A 23,544-nucleotide genomic window follows, 5' to 3' on the forward strand; every position below is an offset into this window, starting at 1 on the left:
CACCTACCACAGGACAGCTGCCACGTCTGGATGGTTTTTTACTTTCTGGGGATCCATTTTAATGAGTCAACCAAAGTAGCTTTGTCAACCCAATATAAAGTCAAATGCAAACTTACCAATCTTCAAAAATAAACGAAAATACCTTAAGGCAATGTATTCCAGGACAGTAAATGGGGTTTTACCTAGGCTTTCCTTAGTGCTTTTAAATGAAATATTATTTTAAAACACAGTGTGTTGAAACACCTTACCTCCACCAGATATCTAAGTTGAAACATTTTAGTGGGCTTGGAAATAAGGTAACAATATTTAAGTGGTAGTTGCATAATTTCATTGAACAAATTAAGAATTTGCATGGCTTGGTATGTAAATGATGAAAGACCATACAAAATTTAGTAACTACTGACTAACAGTTGTAATTAAGATCGGGTTTTAGGGGTGCCTTGGTGGCTCAGTCGGTTGAGCATCCAACTTGGGCTCAGGTCATGATCTCGTGGTCTGTGAGTTCAAGCCCCATGTCAGGCTCTGTGCTGACAGCTCAGAGCCTGGAGCCTGCTTCACATTCTGTCTCTGTTTCTCTCTCTGCCCCTCCCCTGCTCCCACACTGTCTCCTCTTTCTCTCTCTCTCTCTCTCTCTCTCTCTCTCTCTCTCTCTCAAATATAAACATTAAAAAAAAGGATGGGGTTTTAATGAGAAGGTATCTAAAGTCTTTTTGTTCTTCTCACAGTGTTAAGCTGTTCAAGAAAAGCTGAACTTTTTAACATATCCATTAATGTTTGCGTGTCACCAATGCAATGTATAATGTGCCTTGATAGTAACATCAGTACCCATAAACATCAAGGGCCTAGAACTGCATAATTTTGAAATGATGAGTAGTTCCCAAAAGGTAGGATAAGACTAGACAAATACAAATCATCATCACTTATTATTTATTAAGCACCCCCCTGTGAATGGCATTTATATTTCATAGGAGGGACTCTGTTCTACGAGAACTAAAGCAAGCGTTCGGTGTTGTCCAGGAAACAACAACAACAAAAACCTAGTAGTTTCCCTACTGTGGAACTGGAGTGGAAACATTGTAAATCAAAACTCACATGCAGCAATAGACATGTCGTGTTGAGCTAATGTTGAATATAAGCCAAGGCATCAAAAAGGATCCTCACAAAGTTGTCTTCTGTTTTGTGATGATCTCTGTTTTGGTGGATTCTTTTTTTATAATAAATTCCTTGGAGAAGCACCTGGGTGGCTCAGTTAGTTAAGCGTCCGACTTCAACTCAGGTCAAGATCTCACGGTTTGTGAGTTCGAGCCCCACGTCAGGCTCTGTGCTGATGCCTCAGAGCCTGGAGCCTGCTTCAGATTCTGTGTCTCCCTCTCTCTCTCTGCCCCTTTCCTGCTCATGCTCGCTCTCTCTCTCTCTCTCTCTCTCCCTCAAAAGTAAATAATAAACATTAAAAAGAGAGAGAGAGAGAGAGACCAAAGAAAGAGGCAGGCCACTCCAGATTGGTAGCTGTCAGGTTTAATTGGCAAGGGAATTTACATAAGGAGATTGTCTTGGGTGGTCATAAGATGAGTAGATCTCTGCCCCACCTGCCAGAATTTTAAAAGTTTATATAGATGCCATGGGGCGCCTGGGTGGCTCAGTCAGTTAAGTGTCCGATTTCGGCTCAGGTCATGATCTTGCAGTTCACGGGTTCCAGCCCCGCATCAGACTCTGTGCTGACAGCTCAGAGCCTGGAGCCTGCTTCAGATTCTGTGTCTCCCTCTCTCTCTGCCCCTCCCCTGCTCACGCTCTGTCTCTCTCTCTCTCTCTCAAGAATAAATAAACATTAAACAAATTTTTTTTTAATAAATTCCTTGGGAGCTGGGAGAATGGCAAGGTTGGGAAGGGCTAGCATTTGTGGAGTGCTTCCTAAGTGCCAGTCACTGTGCTAGAAACCATACAATTCCCTGAATCCCCACCATTGGTTAGGGATTATCCTCCTGGTGTGTATGAGACGACCAAGAAAGGTTTGCCTGAGGCTCCTCAGCTAATAAGTAACAGACTCAGAATTAAAGTTAAGATTCCAAAGCCCATGCTCTGCCCCCAGTAATGCACTCCTTTCCTGAGAAAGCTTTCTTACTGCGCTTTGTTTTTGAACACTAGGCATTAATTAACTTGATGCAACAGCTGAGTAAAAGGATAGCCTCATATGAATGATTATTACAAACTACATTATCTTCCACATCTAAGTTTCGTAATAGGACAGATAAAGTTCCCACATCTGCCTTCTTAACATTTAATGTTATAATATTAAAGTATTATGCATTTAGGAAGGCCAGCCTGAAACCTGGAAAATGTATTTGGGGGAGAAGAAGCTACATCCTGATACATTGCCAACCTCTAGTTGTCTGTAGTCATTTCCATCTTAAACACCAGAGACTTCCCAGCACCCCGTCCGCAATGCTCTGCTAACAAAATCAGACCACCTGCCGCTAAGGCTGCCGACTTCCTCAAAGCAGTTACGTGTTTTAGTGTTCCTCAGGGTCTCTGGGTCTGTAATGTTAGATCATTTTAAGAACAGAGTAGAAAAGCGACTCTAAAAATGGCCCCTTCTCATTCCCCATATCTGTTTATTTCACTGGCAAAAACAAGTTTTACAACTATTTGCAAATCCACCAGAGTTTTAGATTAATTAGCTTTCTTGCCTTAATGTAGCTAATTCTCAGTGACAATGAAGTATGTCTAATAAGTACCACTTACAGCATCCCTCGACTTGAAAAATATGTGAAGATAACTACAAATGTCAACATTGCTAAATATTTTACTTCAGCGAAAGCCTGAACGTTTGCATAATTACGAGTTCATTCTGCGGAGGATTCTTTTATTTTTATTTTTTGTATATGATAACAATTGTTCCACTTCAGGATTGCAGAAAATTTGGCAAAACACAAAGCTGACAGAACAATTTAACTAAAACTTTTATAGTGGGGGAAAAACCCAAGATGGAAATTTTTCAACTGAGCGCATTCCAGTGATTAAAACAAAATTGCGTAAACATTTGCTGTAGCACATGCGGATTACTTACTAGGATTCTTATGTTCTTTGATATCAAAGCAAAGTTTTATACATCAACCACTGGAGAAATGGCATGATTGGGAGGCCTGGTGTGATGTTTAAAGTGTATTTCACAATGATTACTCGAACTCATTGATTTGACAAATAATTGGCTTCCTGCTGTGGGAGACACCATTCTACACGCAGTGGAAAAAAACAGATGCATTATTTCTTGCAGTGTTGCTTCTAGGCGCTACATAATTAATTACGTGGATTTGTTTCTGTGGAGATTATTCTAAGCGTTTATTGAGAAATAAATATTTTCCTTGTCGTTTTACCTAATATTATTTTCTGAAAATAGTTTTATTTTAAAATGAAATTAAGGAACACATTTCATACCACATTGGAGCAGGTAATGGAACTTTTCTAATTAAAATGCCTATGAAATCTCTTCTTTGTGTAATTTTTAGGATTTCTTTGCATCACTAAAAAAATATTATTTTGTACCAAAATATGTGCAAAGTAGGAAAAAGAGTAATAATTTTTGTGACTCTAAAAATGCCACGCTCACTACGTACGTAGTAAGTCAACCAGGATTTTAGAAGTTAATGACGCTGCTGGCAGATTTTGTATTTTCTTATTAACTGTGTTGTACAGGTTCTGTATTCCCATTTGACTTAAATATAACTAGGGGGTGGAGAACTCTTTTGGCTGGATTATTGGGAACAAAACTCTCCTTAGCTCTGGGGAAAGCTGGCCTTGGAAGTATCTAAATACTTGAAATCTCATTTGCTATCTGAGAAAACGGGGCAAAAAGAATCCCTAGACTACAGACCTCTCAAGCAATCTTTTGTTTAAGTCTGATTCTCTGGTGGTCCTGTGGGCACACTGGGGTCTCTGCCGAGTTGATAATTCATTTCACACATTTGCACCTGCCCCACAGCCTCACGGAGAGGGCGCAACTGCTCAAGAACGTCTTTAAGAAGAACCACGTGAACTTGTACCGATCTGAATCGCTGCAACAAAACCTGCTCCGTGAGTATCTGAGTTCTGACTTGCAAATAAATTCTCTGCCGTCACGTCAGAGCGTTTAGGACAGCAGGGTTTGGGCTTTAGGAATATTCAACTTTTTAACATTAACACCGAAAAAAAGTTTTGCGTACTGGCAACACGTTACATAAATGACCAGTGAGAGAAACCTCTGACCACAACCGTCTCCTTTCCAGCAGACAAGACAAAGCATGTTAAAATCCTGCTGCTTTCACTTGAAGAAATAATATCTCCACGTGCCCCTTGCTTCCTTAAATCTTAAGACGAACCAGTAAAATAAATCTTAAGTCTTAAAAGCTCCCTCCGTACTGTTATCTTTTCTACTTGAACAACTTTGCAAGGGCTTTTTCAGCTTTCATACGGCACAGAAACATATATTTCCCCCTTCAAAAATGTTTATGAATATTTAGAGTTGTAAGAAATTATTAGGTATCATGCCCTCTTAACATTTCAAGGATCTAAAAGAGAATATAATATATAAAGCCCTGTAGTAAATGTATTTGTGTTAGTCATATATCTTTTGTTTCATGTTGTTTCCACATGTAATTTATTTTCATTTACGTATACTCATGTTTAATGCTTTTGCTTTCTATACTTCAAGAGGCCTTTTCTAAAGATGTGACCCCCTTGGGGGCCGTTGCTTATCCCCAGCCATGTTGGGGCACAAATGAGTTTATTTGTAGACGCCAAGAGCCAAGGATGATGTTGTCCCAAGGAAGGAGTCCCCTTTTCCACCTTTGGCAGTTACATGTGTTTAATTGTGAATCCTCCTCACTTTTGTTCTTCCTTCTGGCTCATCCACCTGATGTGTATGGAAATGCATGTGCCCACTTGACTAGACTCCCACAACCTCCAGTAGCCAGGAAGCAAAAGTTGGAAGGCTTGGCTTGGATTTGAGATGCCATGAGGAAGACCGAGGGGGGTTGAAAGCATCCGTGGGGCAGAGTTCATAGAATCTCAGCTGACAACCTGCAGTCAGCCCACTCTTCCTGGTATAGCTGAGTCTGCATCTTTCTCCGGATGTTAAAAATTCATGTCTTCGTGCACACTTTTGAGGGCAGGAGGGCTATATGAGATCCCCCCGATCAGAAAGTAAGTACTAAAAACTCAGAATAGAGATTCCCAGTGACTTCACGGTGATCATTTCTGTTTCCTCTCTAACTTATAGATGGGTATGCTTTCTCACAAGATGAGAATGGGATCGTCTCACAATCTGAAGTGATTAGAGCATATGACACCACAAAGCAGAGACCCGATGAATGGTGATGGGCGGGGCTTCGAGGCTGGCTCCACCAGGTCTCTAAGGAGAGCTCCCAGGTCTTCCCGGAATCTGCTGACCAATTCCAGTCTGGTCCAAGGAGGGGAAAGTGGATCTGAGCTCATCTCGTTGATTGACCTTCAGATTCATGTATATTATAGACATAAGCACTGTGCCACTATACTGTAATACCATCTCTTTCTGATTTTTTAAAGTATTTGCTGAGTCTTTGTAAGCAGAAATTGAAAATGACCTTGTATCTTGCCAGAATGCTTTCTTAAAACTGAGAATAGGTCAGGAGTCTTATGCCGTTACTCTGGGGCTGTAACTGACTATCGGTTGATTGGATATACCACAAGGCAACCAACCATTTAAAAACTCTAAAATGGTAATAATTTAAAGGGACTCTTGATATCCAGACTTAGATTTCAGAATATGCTGAAAAAAACCAGCACTCTTCTCTAAGGAACTGACTCACCTTACTGAGCAAAATTTCTAAACAAGACATTAATAAGTGTTTGTGTCAAAAATTGTCTTGATAAATGTTTGCCAAAGAAGTTCAATAAGTGTATTTCTCATTCAGTAGTCATTTGCCCAGAAATTTAAAAGAAAGTTTACCTCCAGTTCTGCTGTAGGATCTGCATGCTTGACTTTTCAAATGTAAGAGTGATTTGCAAAAATGAGTATTTCAAGGCATTTGCTACTCAAATCTGTGATGTTGCACCTTTGGCCTTACAAATGCTTCTTTCTTGTTTGTCTTGTTTACTTGTTGAAGTTGGAGGGCACACGTGGTAATGTGACTCTGTCATTATGATACTGATTTTTAATCTGTATATATGTCTCAGTCATTTCTGATGAGGTGTCTCTAGATTTTTCTAAACCCCTGGCTTCCGCTGAAGATTGAGTGATGTCATTTTGTCTTAAAGTTTTCTCTCTCAAGAAAAATTTGCTTACATATTTATGTGAGAGTCCCAGTGCTTCTGTCGAGGTGTTTGGAATACCATGTCGGATAAATGCATGGGCTTTTGTAATGTACATAGGCTCGGCTTTTGTCCTGTGTTTTGGTTCTTTCTATAGTTCCTGCTAGAGATGCCTGCTGTCTTATATGGCACACCCCGTGTTATGGTGACCACCCCTGTATTTAACACTGAGAATTACTTCACAGTTCACTTTTCAAATAGCTCCCCCAAATTAGTCACATGCTGCTAATTGGGACAAATCAGTGGTACATTTTCCCCATTTTAAAAACATCTGTTTTACTCAAGCCTGTTGCTTTACAGCCAGAGACAGTCTTCATCACGAGTAGATTTTGTTGCTATGGTTTTAAATGTATGTCCAGTTTAATTTAATTATTTTCAGCATTTCTGAGACATGCCCTAAAAATGCCTATTTTGCTACCAACGATAAATGGTGAAGGGGCTGTTTAAAAACCACAACCAGTTTTCTATACTATTTTTAAAAGAATGCTTTCATTTAAAAATAAAAATAAAAAGGAATTCTAGTTTTCAGATACACTTCAGAGATTGAAGCAAACTTTCTGCCTTTTATTCAGAATCCTGTTTGCCTTTAAGTGGACTTACCAGCCAAATGGGTAGAACTTCCTCTTGAAAAAAAAAAAAAAAGTCAACTAGAATTGCAAAGAGAGGTGATTTGAGTTTAATAATGTCTCATTCTTTTAACCCTTTTTCTTAATCTAGATTTAAAATTAGGTTATACGTCATTTCCTTCTCTGTATTTTTAGCTATTTAGTTACAAGTATGCCCCCCCCATTTTCTGTAAATAAGAGAGGTTATAACACATACATAATTCTAAGGGGAGCAAGGGGTTGACATAGTTCACTTCCTAGAGCATTCCCCTTTGGGGTTCAGATTAAGAAAATTCTGAATCGAAACATCTAGAAAGTCCACACGTGTAAGAAGAGTCTGAGATCACCTTCAAAATTCTGCAGTCACGGACTTGTCCGCTGAATGGAGCAGCTTTCCCAGGCCTCGCAGTGGTGATAGTCAAAGTCAAGCCACGCAAATCCAAAAACAAGAATGAAGTACCCCGTTCCAGAGAAGCACTTCCTCGCAGGTACAGATAAGAACTCCTCCTCCTCGTCAGCGGCGTCCTTCTCCAAAATGTTAATAGCAAAACGTGATGAATATAATGGAACTGAATTTTCCGGCTTCAAAAAATGAAAAGTTTTATTTTTATCTTAAAACATGGATTATTTCTATGGAGCTCTTAACATGAGTAGAAGAGAATACCCATGGTTAATTAACGTACGAGATCATGGTCTGAAATATGGCTAATTTCTAGTCCTATTTATGAATTATTAAGTCAATTCCTTTGCTTCTTGGGTGAGAGAGGGGGTTGGGCAGCAGGGAGTGGTCGCCTTGGTAAAACTTAAAACACAGCATTACGGTGGCACTGATTTTATAGTGTTAGAGAAAACCCTCTGATTTTTTAACCTTCCAAAGAGGGGGAAAGTAACACAGTTTTACCAGGATTAAAACAAACAGCTGAAATGACTTTCAACTTGTATTTTCTGAAATAAAGGACACATACTCTTCAATTAAAAAGTCCCTTGTAGGGACTTCGGCAAATGCTAACACCGTTGCTTTACAATGTTTACAATTCAGAAAATACTACTTGCAGCAGAAAATCCTCGTTCATTTAACATTGAAAAGCTGGGAGTTGCTTCTTTAGTGTTGGGTAGTACGCAGTGATATTGAGCATGAACTTCCTAAATGTTTTATATATACATATAAAAATAGATCTGTGTCTCACACCCAGAAAGATGCTATCTGGCAGAAATTGTTAGCAGGAGAATGATGTTTCTCAGGAATGTAGCAAATTTAAAATGATATATTTGCTGCCCACCCTCCCACACCCCACTGGATATCTCACGTGAGCCAGCTTCAGCAATGTTGCAGATTTAATGGGAAACCTTCTTCTCATCAAGTCAGGTGAATGTGTATTCTATTCAATAATATTATTTATTTACATGAATTATATGGTCATTGAATGGAGTCACTCATTCCTCTTAATTTTCAGGGGGGAAAAGTGAGTTCCAGAAATCAACACCTATTCTGATCATGAAGTTTTGTTTTATAATTCTGCAGTTCAGCCTTCTCGTATCAGATATGAACATCACATGATAATTTGTTCTGCATTGTGTGCACTGTACGTCACTTGTAACTTGTCATTGAAAATAGTCTTTCAGGAACTGAGTGCAAGTCTGAAAGTAAAAGATTGTATATTTGTAGTTTTTAAATTATTTATAACAATGTCCTAACTGTTACCATGCTACGTGATCATCAGTGTTTATTTTTGCACAGTTGCCCTAGGAGAGTTCCCGGTTCTAAAACTTATTTCATCAAATAAGTCTATAACCTTATAAATAACCATTTATAAAATTTATCGGGAAAACACCCACCCCATTCACATCATGTGGACCAGATCTGTGGAATTCTTTTTGTAAATTAATGTAATACCATGCAGTTCGGTGCCTAATAAATGCTTTTTAATGATGAACATTTCTATAATGCTTCTTTAAGAGATCATAATCTGATTTTTCTCACGTTAAAATAACTGAAGTCACTTGTGAGACTTAGTTATACTTTGCTGCATTTTAATTAACCTTCAGTGGCTATTAAAATGGAATGTAAGTTAAACTTTGAAGGAAAGGAAATAAATGTTTTCCATTTCTCGTCTTGATTTATTTTCTGTATGAAAGCAGCTGTGTTTTTGATAGGTTTATGGTTTGCATGAATTAATATTTAAAGTGGTCCAGGCCAATGCATGGCTACTGCTGTAAATCTTGATGTTTATTTCTGCCTTATAAAATTCTGTCATGGCCTACCTGGAATTCAGTATTCAGTGGACAAATTGATTGGTTCTCTGCACAACTTTTTTTTAATAAGTAAATTATTTTACAAACAAATTTGCAAAAAATTAATTGCAACTTTTGTTTAGCTTGCTTCTAAGAACTTTTCTTAATAAAGCTCACAAAACTTCTCAGCAAATAAATCTCCCGTAAGGAGGGGAAAAAAGCTAGATTTTATACATGCTTACTTTGAATTAACAGCAACTTTCCATAGGTAAATCTGCTCTTGCAAAAACCGAGAGCAGAATATTAAAAAATAATAAATATTTTTATGTTTCATGGTTCTAGAATAGAAGCCATAAATGCAGTAAATACTGTTTGCTGTTTGTTTAGCTATTTCAAGCTTCATTTTTCACATTTTCAAGTTTATTAAGTTAAAAAAAAAAGGCAGCCTTGGGAGGCAGCTACTATGGAAAATTGCAGTTTGCATTTAAGATAAAATAGTATTTTCAGCTCCATGAAAAACCATTCCTGCTGAAACTGCTGTAGAAATTGTGAAGCTGCATGAGTGGAGAGTATTGAATCTGTGATCATAGTTTTCTCAGGTTTGTTTATCTCGATGTTCAATGCACTGTGTTTCATAAATAGTTATTAAAGTTGAGTAATATTCAGTTCTATGCAGTGTTATGTGTCATTGGCCTTTTGTGAATGTGCATGTTTTAAATTGCAAATTTTAAACATTTTGTCCTCTAATTGTTATTAAAAATGAAATAAACTGTACCATTGCATAAAGGAATTGTTGCAGTTGTAATTGCTAGTTTTAAAAACTTTGTTGCTTTATAAAACTTTCAAAGCCAGTGTAATTATAGTCTGAGAAGGTGTCTCCACTTAATGGCACTTTAACATTTTGTTTATAACCGCAGTGATCTAGAAAATAGCCCTTCCTTTTAATCCAACTAAAGGAGACATGAGGGCGAACATGTGAAGTCTAGTTTGGTAAGAGACATGGTTAATTTGAGTACCCTCCCCCCCAATTTCTTTGAATAAAATTCCTGTATTTTGATTCTTCAGTCAGAAAAGCCTCCCAGGATTATCCCCATTCCATATTTAAATCAGCCTACAAGTCAACAGCTGATTCACGGTTCCATCCTTTTATTTCAGCAAACCTACCCAAGCTACGTGGCCACATTTAGCCAGTAACATGTGAAGGAAGTAACCCAAAAATGTTACACATGTGACACAAAAGCACCAGAAACACTGGGTATGAGGACAATAGTCTTATCAGAAACAAGCATCATTTGGTAAAAGAGAAACAAATGAAGCAGCGATTTTGGAAACTGCTGGAATGGGATTCGCTCCCAGAGAAACACTTGAGGGAGCAGTTTGAGAAGCCTCTGGTTTTACTAGCGAGGGCTGAGGGCCCCACTTCCTCTCCCTCAGTCTTTCCAGGGACATGGGCTGCACGTGGGCCTCCCAAGCAAAACCACAGCAAAACGTGTACAGAAAAGTCACCTGTGAATTATGTCAAACGATTTTCACCTGCATCTCCACGCCCCCTCGAAATGTGCACACTGTTTATACTGACCCCATGGTTTCGGATGCTAATACGCCCTAAATACTAAAGGAAGCAGCAAACTTGAAATAACATTCTCATAAATTCAACATGTCTTCCCCATTTAAAGTTTGTGTGCGTATGGCATCTCTAAGCTCAGCTTCCATTTTGGTAACACAGAGCCACTCATTCTAATGAAAAAAGGTCTTCCTAACCTGGACAATTTCATTAGGAGGCTAGTCAAAATTTCTGGAAAATAAGAAATCTGTTTTACCATTGTTTTTATTTCATGTACAAACTAGGATTTCAAATAACAACTCTCTGTCAGAATAATTGCATTAGTAACTAATTGCAGTTTTAAAACGGCCATATCCATGTCAAAATATGTCAACAGTTTGTCTCCGTAATAGTTTAATATATGTTTAATTTCTTGTTTTTCCTGAGTGTATACTAAATAAGTTTTTTAGGTTGTGCAAAGGTAAACAGATCCCAGCCCAATGAACTGAATCAAATTCCTAACTGTGATTGTATATACTTTCAGGAACCTTTTTCATTATCTCACTTTAGAAATCTTACGGGTTTAAGTCAGTCTGGCAAGTTCTCCACCAAATGGAATAACAATAACACCAAGAAAAAGCAAATAGGCAGGGAAAATAAGACGGAACAATCAATCCAATTGGACAATTAAAAGTACAATCTGTTGGCTTTAAAATGAAGATTCATTTTAAAGCAAATTTATTAAATACATTTTTCTAAAGCAGATGATAAAACGTACAGGTCATGAATACGCAGCGGGGTGGGAGAGTGCTCTATCCCTGGCAACGTGGGGAAGTTGGCCAGGTAGCAAAAGGGGCCATGGATTTTCATGACTCACTCCATCAACCACAGGGCCATTTTCTCTGTTCCCTGCACTCCAATCAGCAGTTAGGTCTGCCCACCCCACCCCCCACAATTCTTAGCCTTTTTGTTTCTATTCTAGGGTATTTCATCTGCTATTATTTGTCATTAATTACAACACAGCTCCCTCCCCACTAGAATGCAAGGGATTGGAAACAGTGACTCTAACTTATTTCTCAAGATAACCCAAAGCAATAAGGTACCACTAATATGTCCATTTTACAAATGAGAAAACTGAGGGGGCGCCTGGGTGGCTCAGTCCGTTAAGCATCTGACTTTGGCTCAGGTCATGATCTCACGGTTTGTGAGTGTGAGCCCTGTGTCAGGCTCTGTGCTGACAGCTCAGAGCCTGGAGCCTGCTTCGGATTCTGCGTCTCCCTCTCTCTGCCCTTCCCCACTCACGCTCTCTCTCTCAAAAACAAACATTAAAAAAAAAAAAAAATTTTTTTTAATGAGAAATCTGAGACACAGTGAAGTGGCCCAAAGTCACTCAGCTTATAATAAGTGACAGACCCAGAAAACTAAGCCAGGCACTATAACTCCAAAATCCATGCTAGATCATCTGGTCTCCCAAGTTTCTCATGTGTAAAGGGAGATGTGTTTGTCATCTAGTATTTCTATCCACGCTTTACATTTAATTCTGTGTTTCATGCTGTAGCACAGCTCTACTGACTGTTACAATCCCCTCTCTCTATAGGATTTGTACAATATTACACAATCACTTTGTCCCCAATAGATTTTCTGAAAAGTAGGTTGGCTGATTTTTTCCCAAGAAAATTAGACCTTCTAGAAATTCTAGAGCTTGCATTCCAGTGGGGAGGGAGCTGTGTGGTTATGTATCATAAAGAATGTAGAATTTCAAAGCAGACTGCCTGGGTTCAAATCTTGGCTCTGCTATTATTGTCTGGCCTTGGGCATAGTGTTTAACCTTGCTGCTTTGATTTCTTCATCTGCAAAACAGGCGTGATAACAACCCTCACTTCAGGGGTGTGAGGATTAAATATTACAGTTCATAAAGACTTGAGACACACGTGGTGCTTAGTAAATGTTACCCATTATTTGCATAAGTGCCTTTCAAAGTGTAGAACTTCCGTTCTTCAAAATAATCATGGTTTTAGGATGTTTGGACTCTAATTCTTGGGGGAAGTAATAAAGCATCAATCAGCCCGATTTCCGCCGTACTTTGGTGCTGTGGCAGGTTGTGGCGAGCCTCTCTTTGGAAATTTCAGGTGATTTGATGTGACCCTTGCTCTCTAGGCTAAAATGAAGACGTGATCAAGCTGCTCTCCTTCATGGACCTCGTCAAGGTTCCCCTTACATGTGATGTATATCCAACCACCCTAGTTTTCAAGACCTCTGATACTGAGCCTGCTCATCTCTTCACCCTCACTCTTTGAATTGTCTAGTTTCCACACTGCTCCTTGTTCTTTTATGCCGGTGGGTGCTTCTCTGCCATTCTACCAGTTCTTTCCTTTGCTTAATATGCTCTTCCTCTCATTCCTAGCACTGCTCTCTGCCTCCCCCACCCAGCCTTCCTCACTCAGATCCCATGCATCCAGAGGCCCAGGTTCGATCTCAACCCCTCCAGAAAAGCGAGGTGCCCTTTGTATGTGCCGCCTGGACACTCTACACGTCCCCTATCATTGCAGTTACCAGAATGAATTCTAAGCGTCGGTTTGTGGGTTCATCTTCCCCTAAGTGACTGCGAGCTCCTGGAAAGCAGGAAAGACAATGTGCTTCTTTTATAGAGCCTCTATAACAGCTTATCACAAGGACTTGCCGTCATGCCTGGGTCTGTGGAGATAGTGGCTTTTTGAATCAGACCTGCGTTTTATTCATCTTGACACTCCCAACCCCTAGCACAGTGCCTCACCCAGAGGCGGTGTCCAATAAATGCTTGCCGGACGGACCGTATCTGGAAATCTGCCACAGGATGGCCAAGTTGCCTGCCTTGGATGTGTAAATAATAACATCAGCTACATATCGTTCAGAGAGAAGTCCAAAGGCATGTATTATGTCAACAAGTAGGTGGGGATATGATTTGATTCAGCGTCACTGAGTGCCAGGTTACGATGAGGACACAATGTCTCCATATATTTTAAACAGCTTAGAGCCCATGAACTTGATTGGCGCACACGGCTAAGGAAGAGAAGTTTGCGGGTGTGAACATTTTGAATTCCTTAGCATTATTTTGCCTAATGGAACTGCTCTCCAGAGGGATGGCAAATAGAAGTACAGCCACTAGAGAAGGCTGACAAGCTAGATGGTTTTCAGCGGAGGCTGTTCTGCCCTCTAGAGGACATTGTGGAATTGTGTGGAGACAGCTGGGATGGAGGGGGAGGGGCAGGTGTCGTGGGTATTCATTGGTGGGTCTTTGTCTTGACAGAGATCCTACAATGCACAGGTTAGTCCACCCAACAAAGACTTGACCGTCGGTGTGACTTTGGAATGTTCCTTTGGGTGGAAAAACCTAATCCTATTTTACCTATAAAGTATCTTTGACACCGTTTTAATATACACTGGATTTTCCAGATACATAACGACTGTGAAAATCAAAAGGAGATCAGACCTTGCTTTGTTTGGAAAAATCACATTAACAGCAATAATGCAACGGGGGGTGTGGGTTGCCAGTCTAGCAACCCTGCATCAGTCTGGATGTGGAGCTATCGCTTTTCGGTCGTTCTGCGTAGAGGTGCAAATCTAGGACCTTCGTTAGGTCTACTGAAACTGTCACATTTGGAAGTATTTTCCTTTTCTTTCTCCTATTTACCATGAAGACACTGTACTGATTTTTGAAAATTGTATCTGTAAGTGATTAATATTACCTATAAATTTCAATTTAGGACGGTTAAAGGGATGGCACAAAATATTTGTTCTAAGGAGAGCTCACTGGGCCCAACAGAGTTGACAGTCATTGCTTTGGAGATTGGGACTGGGTTTCATGCTTTACCCCACAGTGGATTTCATGCACAGAAACTTCAAAACCTCAAAGCAGGCGTTCCCTTGCTGTTTCAACCTGGTTTTGCATGAAGCTCCAGGGCCAACTGTGTGACCTTGGGCAAGTGACTTCACTCCTCCAAGTGCGTAAAATAGGAATTCTAATGCCTCCCTGTTTGAAGTTGTTTGGAGGATGAAAGGAATTAGCACATATAAATATTTGGAATAGCTTTTGGCTCATAAGAGCCCAGCAGAGATTAGCTTTTAAAATATCAAAGGAGCAATATATAACAAACATGAATAAAACCAGTCTAATGACAAAGGAGTGTGTACCAGAGGCATGCTCACAAGTGTTTCTCCTTTTACTGTTCGGCCATCCCTCTTTCCCTTCTTGCCTCCCTCCCAAACTGCCCCCCCCCTTCTTTCTTTCTTATTTTGGGCAATATGGGATATCCGAAGTCACCACTTTTGGTCACGGGAGAAAGCAGAGGACCAGAAGTCAGAGCTCCTCTGCCATCAGACCGAGCAAAGGCACGATACCGATACCGTTGAATTTGCTTCCTCAGCTCGGAAGCAAAAGGGTAAGGCCAAACAACTCCCCCAGGTTAGAATTCTACCTCTAAGTGGCTCTATTAAAAAGAGCTACTGGGGCGCATGGGTGGTTCAGTCGGTTACGCGTCTGACTCTTGGTTTAGGCTCAGGCCATGATCTCAGTCTGTGGGTTCCAGCCCCACATTGGGCTCTATGCTCACAGTGCAATGCAAAGCCTGCTTGGAATTCTCTCTCTCTCCTGCTGTGCCCCTCCCCAACTCGCACACTCTCTCTCAAGATAAACTTTAAAACAAAAAGAGAGAGAGCTACTCAAGGGGGCCTGGCTGGCTCCATTGAGCATCTGACTCTTGATCTCTGCTCAGGTCATGATCCCAGGGTCATGGAAGGAGCCCTGTGTCGGGCTCTGTGCTGGGCATGGCGCCTGCTTAAGAGTCTCTCTCTCCCTCTGCCCCTCTCCCCATTTGTTCACTCTCTCCTTAAAATAAAATAAATTATAAAAAGAGCTACTGAGGGATGCCTGGCTGGCTCAGCCAATTAGAGCATGTGATGCTTGACCTCAGGGTCCTGAGTTCAAGCCCCACTTTGGGTGTAGAGCTTACTTTAAAAAAAAATAAAAATGGTTGTATTTAAAAATATATATATAAAGAGCTATTGAGGGCCACATATCATAGCATGAATTCGTATAAACCGAGGCTCCAAAACAACACCCACAGGGGTCAAGTAGGTAACAAAATTGAGGGAAAGGGGCCAGGTTGTGGAGACCAGGCAGGAGGCTGGTGAATGACGAGTGTCTTGTCTGAAAACGGCTGGCCTGGCCCAATGGCAGTATAGGAACCTCAGTGCCACATCTTCCTCGTGTCACGAGAAGCCAGAAATCCAGACTCTTATGAGAAATGTCCCGATTTTTAAATCTCTAAGAATTTACTTCCTTTGCTGCTCTCCACAAGCCCTGATGTGGAAAAGAGCTTTTTAACGTAATGCAAAATCAGCGTAGGATTTTTAAATTTCAAAATATGAAGTGAAGACGTCTTCTTTTATTTAAATTTTTTTTTCAACGTTTATTTATTTTGGGGACAGAGAGAGACAGAGCATGAACGGGGGAGGGGCAGAGAGAGAGGGAGACACAGAATCGGAAACAGGCTCCAGGCTCTGAGCCATCAGCCCAGAGCCCGATGCGGGGCTCGAACTCACGGACTGCGAGATCGTGACCTGGCTGAAGTCGGACGCTTAACCGACTGCGCCACCCAGGCACCCCGAAGACGTCTTCTTTTATTGAATAGCAGAGACTATCATTAAGAAGAAAAAATGAAGCACTTTGATCTAAAATTTCAAGTTCACAAAAACATAAAGTACTTTATTTATTCTAACCCAGCAGGATATATGCCCAAATGTGATCATCAGACATGGAACTGAGTGGCACGTAAGATATGTAATATTCGGTGATTATAACCCAATAGATGGACTTTGAACGCCACAGTTATTATTAACATAAAAAATTTCAGTGTGGACTACTAAATAATTAGTACCGTCAATGTGGTAAATACATTAAATTACAAATCTTTACATCTGTACAGGACTCATTTTACAAATAAATGTTTTAAGACTCAGCTGTCCAACTTTCATTTAAACACTAAATGCTGTTGAACAAAAAGTCTGCAATAAATATTCCCTCCGGTGGGTGCGGGAAACGCTTTTACATAAGATCTGTTTACAATGAATATCTGAGTAAATATTTAAAATTTTAAACTCCATGTGGTTACTGAAATCTTGTATTCTGAAAAAGCTCTTATATTTTAAACAAACTTTAATTATTAATTTAAAAAGTAACTCTTCTCACGATGCTAACGTTATTCATGGTTAGGTTTCTCCCAAAATCGTAAATAGGTTGCTCACTGTCCCTTCAGGTTGCTTAGTTGTTAATTTTTTTTTTTAAGAGAACCTTCAATAATTACTATCAGGTATTTTACTTTGCTTATTTATGTATATGTTTGTACTAAGACTCACTAAACAACTCAAAAGAACATGTAGGCCTTTCCTAAACATTACAGCTGAGTTGTCTAATTAATACATTTTCAGCCAATTTGCAACTGTAAATTGAAATGGTGCCTATTTTGAATAAAAGCAGCATAAGTTGAAATGTAATAATCACCACGTTTTCAAGGCCAGAAAGCAATTCTCTTAACGCACCCGTCTGTGATGGGAGCCGGGAACCTTAAGACTAAGAAGGCGCTGTATTTTCCTAGCACATTCCTCCATGACATCGCCGGCTCCCAGGGAAATTTCCCCAGAAATACTTGCAGCAATGGCGACAGCACTCCACCTGTCTGCCGTTGTACGACGGGCTGGATTTATCGCTGTGGCCCGTCAGCTGGAACTGAAGTCTGGGCAGCTCTTCGCAGGCAGCGGGGGCTCCTGCTGGAGTGGGTAAGCGAAGTACTGGGGTGACACCAGGAAACCGGATGGCTGGGTCAGGTGGATTGGGTGGCCCGTGGTATAAGGTGGAGGTGGGGAGGGCACCAGGCAGCCCGGCTCTGCTCTGGCAAAGGAGAATCTGCGGATGGAGCCCCCGGTGGAGCTGGAGCTGGTGGCCGTGCTGGACTGTCTGGAAGGTGCCCTGAGGCTTGTGGAAGTCAAGATCATGGGCAGGGTCTCCGTCTGATAGCTGCGGAGTGAGAATCGGATTGGCTGCTGTGAGGGCTCCTTGGGTCTCAAGCAGGTGCAGCAATAAATAGCCACTAAAGAGCCCAGGATGATGAAGGCAATGAAGATAGAGCCAACGATGAGGAAGGGAACGTAGACGGGCTCTAAAAGATAAAACAAAAAAAGACACACACAGGTGTTTGGACAAGAGTCTCCCAAACTCCAGGCACCTTTGGGGGGGGGGGGGAGGTGAGTGACCCAGTATGACCACCGCTGTCAGCCCAGCCTCTCAGAGCTGGTAACTTCTAAAGTGCAAACTGAGATGACCCAATATTCTTACTCCGAGCAGGGAGGAAGCAAACTGATACTGTAGCCTCTGTTAGCAATTAGCCGTTATATTGCACATCTGGAAGTCAGAAGGAACAGAATCTACCCTCCTGTTCATGCACTGGAGGGAGGGAAAGTGTGAGTTTTTTGGTTACCAGAACTTCTGGATGTAAACCCAGGTTTTTGGTAGTTTTACCACAGTGGGGCACTGAGGGCTCTGACCTGTCTCCGAGGCTGAAAATTCATCTCCCATCCAAGAATCTCCAATTTAAGCAAAGAGAGCCAGGCCTGTAAATGAGCCCTCCGTTATGAGACTATGGAAAGAACCATAGAAAGAAATCCACGGGGCGCCTGGGTGGCTCAGTCGGTTAAGGTCTGACTTCAGCTCAGGTCATGATCTCACAATTCATGAGTCTGAGCCCCTCATCCGGCTCCGTGCTGACAGCTCAGAGCCTGGAGCCTGCTTCAGAGTCTGTGTCTCCCTCTCTCTCTCTGCCCCTCCCCTGCTCACTCTCTGTCTCTCTCAAAAATAAATAAACATTAAAAAATAAATAAAAATAGGGGCGCCTGGCTGGCTCAGTCCACTAAGCATCCGACTTCAGCTCAGGTCATGGTCTCGTGGTTCGTGAGTTTGAGCCCCGTGTCGGGTTCTGTGCTGACAGCTCAGAGTCTGGAGCCTGTCTCAGATTCTGTGTCTCCATCACTCTCTGCCGCTCCCCCACTTGTGTTCTGTCTGTCTCCCTCAAAACTCACATTAAAAAATTTTTTTAAATAAATAAAAATAAAAGTTTTAAAGAACTCCATAGTGGGCCCAAACGAACTGTGTCTGTGACCGCATCTTAAATTGTCATCTCTGGACACTTCTTCCTGGAAGTGATTTGGGATGCCCACTCCAGCTGCCACACCTCTTCCCCTCAATTTCCGCCCAAACTGTGGGTTGTGGCCAACCTTAGATCATGAGGTAGCTCTTGGTGTTGGTGGCCCCAACTTTCCATGAGGGCATCCCTCCGTCAGAGCAAACCCATTTCCTTCTCTCTGTGCACGGCAGACATAAAATCTCCTACCCCTGAGGCACCTTTGGGACATTCTCCAAGCGTCTCTCCTGTCTGATAGGGCCACCTCTGGATGCAGCCTCCAGCTTAGAAGTAGAACCAAGAAAACCTGCATTAAACTAAGACCCTACTGTGTGCCTGACTCTTACTTATGACCTGATTCAGCTCTCCTGGACACTCGGTGAGGAAGGCATGGTACTCCCTGTTCTCCAGATGTGGAAACATACTCATTTTTGACCTCCCCAAAGACACACAAGCAGTGATGGACAGGGAACTATCAACCCCGAGGGTTGGGGTTCCTCGGTGTAAGGTGTAAGCTCTACCGCCTACCGCCCCTTCTGCCATGTTTAGAAGCACCCTGTGGAAGGGGAGGGGAACGTGACTGACTAGCCACTTACTCCCCCACTGTCTAAACATTCATACACTCACTTAATTCACAGTTTGTCTCCTCTGAGAGCAATATGTGCATTTAAAAGGTTTTTTTTTTTTTTCTTTAACGTTTATTTTTGAGAGGGGAGAGGGGGCAGAGAGGGAGACACAGAATCCGAAGCAGGCTCCAGACTCTGAGCTGTCAGCACAGAGCCCGATTCGGGGCTGGAACCCAACAACCTTGAGATGGGAGGCTTAACCCACCGAGCCACTCAGGCGCCCCAGCAATACACGCCATTTTAGAGCTGAGAAGAGGCCCAGAGAGTTAAGTCACTTGCCCAAGTGACCCAGCTGGCAAGCGGCAGTCACAGGCCAAGGTCCCTGAGATTTTGGCTAACCGCACCTCAGTGAGTGTGGATGCTGCCCTCTCTCCTGCTGGCCTGGGCAACACAGCGGAGCCTGGAGGCCCAGGACGGAATCCCCGCTGCAGACTGCGCTCTTAAAGAAAGCAAATGGGTCCCCCAGGGTGAGTGGAGGAAAGCCAGGGGAACGAGTCTGTATTTTTTTTTTTAACACACCAGGATGGCCTTGAGTTCTCTGCTTCCCCCGCCCCCCCCCCACCCCGAGCATCTTCTCTCCAGAAACCAATTCCCCAATCCACCAGAAGTTAAAGTCCTTGAGAGTATAATCGGGTTCTAAGACAAACCAGGGTCTGCTTTTCCTCTGGGTCCTTACGCTCTCGGCGGGCGGGGTTGGGGCGGAGGGGGGGGACTTCGGGCACCATTAATTCTTTCCCGGAGAACTTCTGGTGCCCGCTTCTGACCTCTGCTGTGGCGTTCTGGGGTGTCACCCATTCTTAGCTCCGCCCGCTCACCGGGTTTCCACCGGTAAAACCATCGCCTCAAGCTCCAACGGGTTTCCCAGACGTTCCCATTCAGGTGGAAAGCTTTATTTTCTTTCCCTTTTTTTTTTTTTTTTTTTTTTTTTTTTTTTTTTTTTTTTTTTTTTTTTTTTTAGGTGTAAAGTTCCTCTGCTGGGGTCTTGATTTATTCCGCTCTGAAGTGAGCGGAAATTTGACCCGTGTTTTCCGACAGGAGAATAGGGGGCGGGCAGCCCCTGCGACCCTGGTTTCTAAATCTCCACCTCGAGGACCTGGGCATTTCTGAAAGGCGTGACAATAGGGGGTGGGTCGGAGAGGGTAATTCGATGCAGAGAAATGAAAGGAAGTCGGGAGAACGAGACACAGGCTTAGGAAAGCTACCAAAGATCCACCAAAAAAAAGCGGGGAGGGAGGATAAACGTGGCTGTAGTTCCTTAGCCCGGCGGGGCTGCAGATGAGCGCTCCCCGAGAGTTGCGACCCCGCCGCCGGCAGTTCCCCAAGCTCCTGGGGTGACCCGGGAGCTCGATGGGGAGCCCCCACCGCCCTAGAAAACCGCAATCCGACCTGGCGCTGTCCCGGTAGCTTCTTCCCCTGACCTCCCGCGTTCCCGAGACCTACTACTGTCTTGCCCGGGGTCAACGGGTGCAAGCCCTGTGGTCTTCGCCGTCCCTTGCAAACTTTCCTCGGGCCGACCCGTGGAGACCGCGCGTGGCGGGAATCGGGATTGCAAAGCAATTAGGGCGCCTGACCCGAAACGCGACCACCCGCTCCGGCCCCGATGCCCCCACCTTGGCCGCTCCAACGCGCGCAGACCCAGGACCGCCTGGGGCGCACACCCGCGGGCGCCGGGCTGGGGCCGAGGGCCCGCACTTACGCGCGGTGATGCCCGGGTGCTCCAGCTCGCCGCGGTCGTTGGTGCAGCTTCCCTGCTCCAGCCTGGCGTCGGCCGCGGCGCAGCAGTAGCGCAGCGCGCAGGAGCCGCAGCAGATGGTGGCGTCCGGGGTGTCGAAGTCCTCCGGGCACTGGAAGCCCTCGTGGTAGTTGCCCTGCACGTCCACCCAGCCGTGGCAGTATTCTCCGGACTGCTGGGCGCCCGCCGGGCTCCAGCGCAGCCAGCCCAGGAGGAGCCAGAGCGCCAGCAGCGCCCCCATCGCCGCTGGGCGCCCGGGGCGGCCGGGAGGGGGACGCGCGCGGCCGGAGAGCGGAGGGCTGAGCGCCTCGGTGCCGCCTCCCCCGGGGCGCGGCGCGGGCGACTGGCCGCGGCGTCCGAGGCCCCTCTGGCGGGGGTTAGCGGGGGCCGGGGAGGCGGCAGCGGCTGCGCGGCGGACTCCGCAGGCCAGGCGTCTGCATGGTGCGCGGGGTCGGAGGGCGAGGGCCCGCGGGAGGCGCCGGCAGAGGCTGCTGCTGGGGCTGCTACTGCCGCCCTTCGCCGGTCTCATACTGCGACCCGCGCCAGGGGCGCGCCGAACCCTCGGCCGCCGCCCTCCCCGCTCCTCAAGGGAGCCATCGCGTCCCGAGCGGGCGACCCCAGCGCCGCGCCGCGCCCCTCCTCGGGGCAGTCGCCGGGGGGTCCGGAGCGGAGCCCGAAGGAGGAAGAATTCGAGATCCCCACGTGCGGGCGCCCGGACCGGCGGCTCCTGCACCCCCTCCCCTGTCTGTCACCGGAGCAGGAGTCAGCCCCGCCGCGGCCAAGTACAAACGGCCTCCCGGTTGCTGACGGCTCTGCCTGCAAGGCGTCCTTTAAAAAGGAAGAGGGAGGGGGAGACGCCGAGGGTTAAGAAAGAGTCCGCCCTCCCGGGTCGCGCCGCTGGCGCTAATCACCGCGGGGGCGCGGCGCGGGCCGCCGATGCCCCTGCGCTTTCTGGTTAGTGGGCCCCCCTCCGCCCCTCCCGGTCCCCCCCCCTCCCCCCGCCCACCGCGCTCCCCCAGGACTGAGCTCTGGAAGTGCGGGCATCAGGCCTTCACACACACACACACACACACACACACACACACACACACACACACACCCCAAGTCTCGCTCGGCCCACAGAGCTCCGCAGAGCGAGTGCGAGGGCTGCGGGTTTCTACCGCCATCCACGCGCGTCGGCGCGCGGGTGGAGACGCGCGGTTGCAGTGTATGGGTGTAATAAAAAGCGGGCGCGGCGACTGAACTTTGTCGAATCTTCCGTCGCCTGTTGCACAGATGCGGACTCGATCCTGGGACACCTGTTCTAAGGGTTCAGAAAGGACAATGTGATTTTAAGGGGCCGCCGACATTTGCGCTAAGTTTTCCACCGAAAAGTTTCCATTTCTAAGAGGAACGGCACGTTTTCACAAACAGACACACACACGCACTCCCCCCCCCAGCCCCCCCAACCTGCGTGCGGGCGGGTGAAGAATCGCCGGTCACCTCCACCAGCCGAGGGCAGCTCGAAAACCCTCAAAAAGCACGACTTCGTTCACGCCCACAAAGGAAATAAGGGAACAAAATTAATGATAATTGAGCAGATCTGAACTTCTGTTCGGGCAAAGAAACACATTTATTTAAATGATGTGTCCCCTGTGTGCTATTTTCGGGGGCACCGCTCCTTTAGCGGCGTAAGTGCCTTATGAAACTGGTGTTATGTGAAACCCAGGCTAAATTCAGGCATTTATTTTTACTGCGTCCTGAACTTCCTCTCATCGTTTACTGCTATGTGTGAATATGTTCCACGTATCTCAACCAATTTGTCAAACACTCTGAATGCCCGTGCCACTGATTTAGATGTTGGCAAGTTAAGTGAAACAAAAGAGACAAAAGTTTGCTGTGCACTAGCAATAAAAAGTGTCCGGTCAAAAGCATTTACCACGCCCGCGGCTTCCCCGTGATCCACAGTCAGTTCAGAGAAGCTTTTTTTTTTTTTTTAACTCTGAATAAAACGGTTTCTTTCTTAAAATCCAAGTGAAAGTATATTCCAAGTAAATGATTTCTTCTGATTCCTTCATTTAAATATTGGGATTAGCAGTTAGTTATGAAAACGTAAAAACAATGCCCAACATTTCAGATGGTAAGTAGGACTGTATAAATATTTTACTATATTGCTGTCTTAGAAATACATATTGCTCGGGACAATAGCTATTAAACAAAACCAAATTAAGTTCAAGCTTTTATCCACAAACATACAATGGGAGAGTTTTTCTTGACTTAAGCATACTGAAAAATT

The 23,544-nt window shown here is 44.2% G+C and overlaps 2 protein-coding genes across 7 annotated transcripts in view; one reads left to right on the forward strand and one right to left on the reverse strand.

Annotated features, from left to right (window-relative positions):
- ATP8A1 (ATPase phospholipid transporting 8A1) overlaps positions 1-8,274 on the forward strand; it is a 232,249-nt gene extending 223,975 nt beyond the window's left edge. For all 6 annotated transcript variants that reach the window (XM_047855524.1, XM_047855526.1, XM_047855525.1 and 3 more), the window contains 2 exons: positions 3,977-4,068; positions 5,252-8,274. In XM_047855524.1, coding sequence (XP_047711480.1) covers positions 3,977-4,068; positions 5,252-5,349 — 190 coding nt within the window. In that variant the 3' untranslated portion in view covers positions 5,350-8,274. The remainder of the gene's footprint in view (positions 1-3,976; positions 4,069-5,251) is intronic.
- Positions 8,275-17,326: 9,052 nt separating this feature from the next.
- Positions 17,327-22,017, reverse strand: SHISA3 (shisa family member 3). Its single transcript, XM_047856486.1, has 2 exons — positions 21,234-22,017; positions 17,327-17,894 (listed from the first exon to the last, which is right to left on the reverse strand). Exons 1-2 carry the CDS (start codon positions 21,796-21,798, stop codon positions 17,455-17,457), a joined length of 1,005 nt encoding a protein of 334 aa, XP_047712442.1. The 5' UTR covers positions 21,799-22,017; the 3' UTR covers positions 17,327-17,454.
- Positions 22,018-23,544: the final 1,527 nt, after the last annotated feature.

The sequence above is a fragment of the Prionailurus viverrinus genome, chromosome B1, assembly GCF_022837055.1.
Source record: "Prionailurus viverrinus isolate Anna chromosome B1, UM_Priviv_1.0, whole genome shotgun sequence".
In the NCBI taxonomy this organism is placed as follows: domain Eukaryota; kingdom Metazoa; phylum Chordata; class Mammalia; order Carnivora; family Felidae; genus Prionailurus; species Prionailurus viverrinus.